Source organism: Astyanax mexicanus, chromosome 1 (genome assembly GCF_023375975.1).
Source record: "Astyanax mexicanus isolate ESR-SI-001 chromosome 1, AstMex3_surface, whole genome shotgun sequence".
NCBI lineage: Eukaryota > Metazoa > Chordata > Actinopteri > Characiformes > Acestrorhamphidae > Astyanax > Astyanax mexicanus.
In genome coordinates, this window is record NC_064408.1 from 22,747,839 (window position 1) to 22,754,184 (window position 6,346).

General features: G+C 35.8%; 1 protein-coding gene across 11 annotated transcripts in view; it reads left to right on the top strand.

The window, feature by feature from the left end:
- Positions 1–5,900, top strand: part of fcho2 (FCH and mu domain containing endocytic adaptor 2) — an 86,497-nt gene extending 80,597 nt beyond the window's left edge. For all 11 annotated transcript variants that reach the window (XM_049474897.1, XM_049474907.1, XM_049474914.1 and 8 more), the window contains 2 exons: positions 812–976; positions 1,780–5,900. In XM_049474897.1, coding sequence (XP_049330854.1) covers positions 812–976; positions 1,780–1,802 — 188 coding nt within the window. In that variant the 3' untranslated portion in view covers positions 1,803–5,900. The remainder of the gene's footprint in view (positions 1–811; positions 977–1,779) is intronic.
- Positions 5,901–6,346: the final 446 nt, after the last annotated feature.

The following is a 6,346-nucleotide window of genomic DNA, read 5'->3' on the forward strand; positions in this document are numbered from 1 at the left end:
CACATAATCGGCAGAGTCTGTGTGTAATGAGCTGCTCTCCAGTATCAACAACACTGTGAGTGAGATCTCTGTAGGGACACTAATTTATGATGGATTTAGCAGCAAACACTCCCGTGTGTTGGTCAGAATATCAAAGACACACAGACATAAAATGCTTTTTGGTGAATTCAAGACATTGGTAATTATTAGTTAAGCCTGGAATAATAAATAAAACACACATCCCAGCTGGCCACAAACGTCGATAGAATGTTTATCATGACATCAGATGACAAAAATTTACATCAGAATAACCTTTAATGCTGTTACGTGCCTGCAGAGATGGTATTAAGTAAGCATTACAATAAATATAATGTACCGTATTTTTCGTACTATAAGGCGCACCGGATAATAACGTTTATTTTCTGGTCTATTTTTATACATAAGGCGCACCAGATTATAAGGCACACTGACAATTTTTGGTAAAATTATAGGATTTTAGTTGTGCCTTATAGTGTGGAAAAATATGGTACAATTTCTGGGAGTATCTGAAATACAAGGAGATCATCATCCTACATGACATTACACTGCTCCACCAGATTTATACTATGAACACTCCCATAAACAACTAGGTGAAGCATTAGGTGAAACATAAACAAAATAATGAGGCTATGTGCTGGTAGAGGTAGTGTTCTCTCAGATAAATAAAAAACACCAGCTTTTTGACATCCTTTGGCCCCTTTAAAACACTGCTGTGAACGCTTGATGTAGCAGTTAATTATCAGTTTAAAGACTAAAATTTGTAAGGAAGATTAATTTATGTGTTTATTTACAGGCTCCGGCTCTCTGAGGGCGAAGTTTGAATTATCAGATGGTCCCTCGATCCCAGCCACACTAGCTGTCCAGTTCTTTAATGAGGGCAGCACTCTCTCCGGGGCGGACATGGAACTGGTCGGCTCTGGTTATCGACTCTCACTCAATAAGAAAAGATTTGCCAGTGGTAAGACCTTTCACCTTAGTTTCTACAGGCCCAACTCAGCATAACTAACATACAGTACCAATATCATATCAATTTCTCTGCTATGCTAAGAATTCGAGCTGCTTGGAGGGCAGGGGTGAAAAAAAATTCACCTCTTCATTAGAGGTGCACATACCTCTGGCACTTAAACTGCACCACATCCTACCTGCATGTTCTCTACTTAAAGAAAGTGGCACCATTTTCTGTTTGTAAAGCAGAAGGGCACCTGTAGGTGGGCAGTATCAGATGTTCTTGTAGTGGTAGTGCTAGTTGGCACACCATCATAATTTATTGCATGAAGGGTCACCCTAGAAAGGCAGCAATAAGGCACATTGGGGCATACAGGCACTTCCCCGTCCCCTTGAATACGCCAATGACCATGGACCATGGTGCTTCCATTTATTTGTAGCTCATTTTTGGTTGAACTATTCATCTGACCTTCCAGTACTCAATCTATCTATGAAAAGGGACCACCACAGGTCCTCCAATACTGACCAGATGCTGTTTGGCATGGCATGGTATGGTATGGTACATTTGGTGTGGTGGATATTTTTGCATGCACCCCTCAGTGTGACTCCTGGTTTCAGAACCAATCAAAACTATCAACAAGCAACAATGATCCTGTGGTCAGCAGGTGACCTCTGGGTCTACATAGTGTGCCAACATTATGAGTGTTTCTAATAAAGTGGTCAGAAAATGAATATTGATTAAAATGTTCAAAAACTGCAAACAAATAATGTGTGTGCATATATGTGTGTGTGTGTGTGTGTGTGTGTGTGTTACAGGGCGCTACATGGCAGACTGCTGAGATGGTAAACCACAGATTGCTCTGCTCTAAGTGTTGGAAATTTGAAGGTTTTATTATTTTCTTTATTTTATTCCATCTTTCTCCGTTGGCGATGGAGGTTAATGGGGAGCGAAAAAAAGGGCTACCAGCTCCATGGCTCATCATACGCCTTCAGTTCTCAACATTCTCAACTATCCTTCCACCAGTTAAATGCACCTTTTTGGGGAAGCTTTTTTTTTTTTTTCTTTTTTTTTTTTTCAACAACAGTTTCGTAGCACTGAGTATCAAACACTGTCTAAAAAGATTTATAATAAACCTCCCCCCCCAAAAAACTGAAGAAAAAAACAACAAAAAAAAAACAAAGATGGAATGTCTGGGTATTGATGAATGAAACGAATGAAAAGTAATTGTTAATCTTGGATACTTTTGTTTTTGATCTAATGAGACTTTTATAAAGTCAGCGCGGTAGCGGTTTTGTTTTGATATGTATAGTTAATTTGTAATATGAATTATAAATATATAAATATATAACACAGCATATCTAAAAGAAAAAAAAATGATCTATATATCTGCACTAACAATCTTCCTGGCCATTTGTATAGATTTTAGTCTGTTCCTTGTATATTTAGCCTTAAAAGTCAGTCACAATGACTATGAAGAAAATAAATGAAAAGTGCTGTGGGAAAAAAGGATGGACTGAACTGAAATGCCTCAGCAATACTTTTTTAGGCAGTGTGATCGCCTGCGTTTTGTCCAAAAGAGCCTTTTCTACAAATATCCCCTGTAATTCTAAAAAAGGGGCCTGTTTTTCTAAAGTTGTTAGTTTTTTTATGTTAACCGTTTCTGAGTTTCAGCTCAGATCAACTGATTAACTTTAGAAAAGCTGAGCCTTAAGCATTGTGCGTAGCTTATGCGTCTGAGAGCTGGAAATGTGTCTTTTACAGTAGCTTGTTTGTGTTTTTTTTTTTTTTCTCCTCTTTTTCGTCGTAAATGTGCAATGAAGGTATACGCTGTCAGACGCTGATTATGGAACTGGTTTGTGTTTTAGTTTTAGTGTCATTTTGCCATTCCAGTCGCTGTCCAGAATCCGGATCAGTTTTGTGACTTTATTTAATGGGGTGGGGAAGAAAAAACACAAAAACTGAACTCAGTGCCTCTTTTTCTAGAACCAAACTTGAAGATATACCTTTTTTCCCCCTATAAACTGTTGCATGTTTATGCACCACAAAGAAGCACATTTTGTCCCATTTTGTTTATTTGGTTTTTGTTTCTAATTTTTAAGTGCCAGTCCAGTTTTATACTCTTTTTACTAGGATGTCGAAGGGAAAAAATTACTGCCTCGGAAATGCCGAATTTAACTGTAGGCCTTCTGTTAAACCAATCGTCACTTACTGCCTGTGTGTAGTCCTTTTAATAGGATGGTGCTACACTACCTGTGTAATTTCAGTAGCTTAAAACACACTGTGCCACTGTTGCCATTCTAATGTTGTCAATGCTGTCAATGCTGGCAGGTCCATCTTAAAGCCTTAAGATTTGTCCTTTTGGAGGGATGACATGAAAGATGTGCAACAAAGTACCTCTCGATATCTCTGTTGAACGATTTTTAAAATTTTCCAATACTGGTTTCATTTACAATTTTGAAAAATATAAAAATAAAAAGATATACTCTGGTAACACTTCCTTTTAAATCCTATATTCATAATGCATTATGAGTGCATTTATATAATTGATTAAGTGGCATACATAATACATTATAACTCATAAATATAAGCATAAATATAACCATTAGCTTGTGTAGCTTGTATAATTAATAAGGCTGTCAGAATGAATGCGTTAACGCATATAGTTAATCAGAAAACTTTAATGCATTAATTAATCACATGACAAAATTGACAGAGCCTGGTGATGCAGTCACAGTTTTATTTAGCAATATAACACAGCAACGCTTGCTATTGCGTTCAGAAGGTAGATTACCTTTTATGTAGTCTCTTTCTTTGTCTCTCTCTTTCTTTCTCTCTCTTTTTCTCAATTGCTTGGTCATTACTACCAAGCACACACTACCACACACGCCCCCACAGCTGATGGCACGTTTTCTCTGTCTTCAGCTGTTAGGTGTGGAATATGGAGCTAGACTAGTTTTTATTTTCTTCAATAAAACTCTATTAAACCCAGTAACTCAACACATTTCAATATTCTACTTTAAAATGCATCAAAACTACCCAGAGGTAATATAGTACAGTAAAAAAGCTGTATTATCTGTGATTAATCACAGAAATTTTATTATGACACCACTAATCATTAATTATAATACATGCATAGTGCAAGTACATACAGGTACAGTATATATAGGTACAGGTACTGTATGTGACTTTTTATAAGGAGAGATATAAGTCATAACGACTGTATATAATATCTGTTCAAGAATGAAGAATATGGAACTACTTTAGATCCTTTTATAAGAGTTATGTGTAGTTTGGCCTACTATAGACAACTATAGACAAGTTATGAAGGCCATTATTTGTCATTATATGTATGCTACAGTATATAATGCAGAATACATGCATTTAGAATTCCTTATGAATGAAGGATTCATGAAAAGTGTTACCAGTACTCTCTCCAGCGCTGCCAAACTGCCAAACTGTCAAATCTTTGGAGGGATACAGTAAAGATCTTTTTAGCAGTTTTGTAAAGAACTGAAACACGTTGCTAAATGAGAGATGTGAAGCGTAATGTAAAATAAAATGCTTTTTAATGTTAATAATTATATGTAATAAATGAAGAATCTAAAGATTCCTGCAACTTAACGTCCAAGCCACGAACCCTTAGAGGAATCTCTATTGATTAGAGAGAAATTCTCTCGATATTATATAAAAAAAAATAGAGTGATCTGATCTGATTACCCTTAATCCAGCTGAATCTCTGGATAAACTGTGAATCATTCCACTTAGATAACTAGTGAGTAGCTTTTGATCATATTTGCCAAATATTAACACGTAAATAACTAAAAGAGGAAACTAAAGAGAAACTGAACATATCTTTTATTGTGCACCAGCTTGCATAAATCCTTTGGGAACTGTTAGCCAAATTTGTTTGTGTTTTTCTGTTCTTTAATTTATTCTTTTTTGTAAATATATAGCACCACAACAATTTGTCGAGGTAAAATCAGCTTCAAGGCAGCCACCCAATGCCTTTATATTTCCAGGCTGTTGCACTGTGACTCTGTGGGGGGGAAGATAAACAGCTGTAAAGTGCTTTATTAAGGAGGTCAGTAGATGTTGGTTTGATTGTAAAAACTGACTCTGACTGATTATATTTCCTATACGAAGGCCCTGTGCCTTATATCCTAGAGGGCCAATTCTCTAAGGGCTACCCTACAACCAATGAACGAACGGGGAGACACCACAGATACCTTAAATAATTCACAGGCATGTGTTTAATATCTGCTATTTAAAAAAAAAAGTGAATCTGGGATCTTCTTTCCTAGGAATGATGTGTTTTGTCATTTACACATTTTCCATTTTTCATGTCGTCATTGTTTGTGAAGTAACTAGGAACACCTTAATGAATTCTGAATCTTTACTATTTTATCTGGAGATTTTTACAGATGTACTGTATGTGATTTTACTGAATTGGCGTTCAGTGTTTTCCGTTGATGAAATGGCCTTGGGTGTTCAGTGTAGAGGCAGATATTAACCGGTGGACGTTAGGGTCAAAGTGTCAGTAGCATTAACAAACTCTCCAACACTCTCTCAACTTTCTCTATCCAGAAAAGAACAAGAAGAAAAAAACAACATTACATACATGTGTGTGTGTAATTTGTGTGTCTTAGCGAGCTGGTTCTTGCTGCCTCTACCACCATCAGATCAATGTTTAAAGGCATTTTAAGGGGCTTCTCAAATCTTCTTTCTTGCTTTTCTTGTAATTTTTGTTTCCTATTTCTTTTTATGTTCGTGTCCAATGGTATTTTAAAGGAAGATCTATGTTGTTTGTTTCTTTTTTCTTCACAAAATGTACATTTTTACAAATTTACCACTTCGTCTTCACGATTTAATGATTTCATTGTGTCTGTAATAAATGTGTAATATATAAATCTATACAAATATAAGAATTACTACATGACTTTGTGCGTTTTGTGATTTTTAATATTTTTTTTTTTTCTTTTACTATAACTTACATGCCAAATCTCATAGAACGAGAATAGAGAATTTACCTGCAGGAAGTGTGTGCAGATTCTGCAATATTTCATCTATCTGGCACCTTGTACTGGGCCTCAAACTCTGTATCAATCTCTGATAATTCACATCGTTTTACCAAGAACATTCTGACCAGTGTACAGCCTCACTCACAAGATAAAACCTCACAACATACTAGTGTATCTCAAACAAAAAATTGACTATATTGAAAACATACTTTATTTCAGTAATTCAGTTAAAAATGTGAAACTCATATATTATATAGATATATTACACACAGAGTGATCTATTTAAAGCGTTTATTTCTTTTATTGTTGATGATTGTGGCTTACAGCCAATGAAAACCCGAAAATCAGTGTCTCAGGACATTAG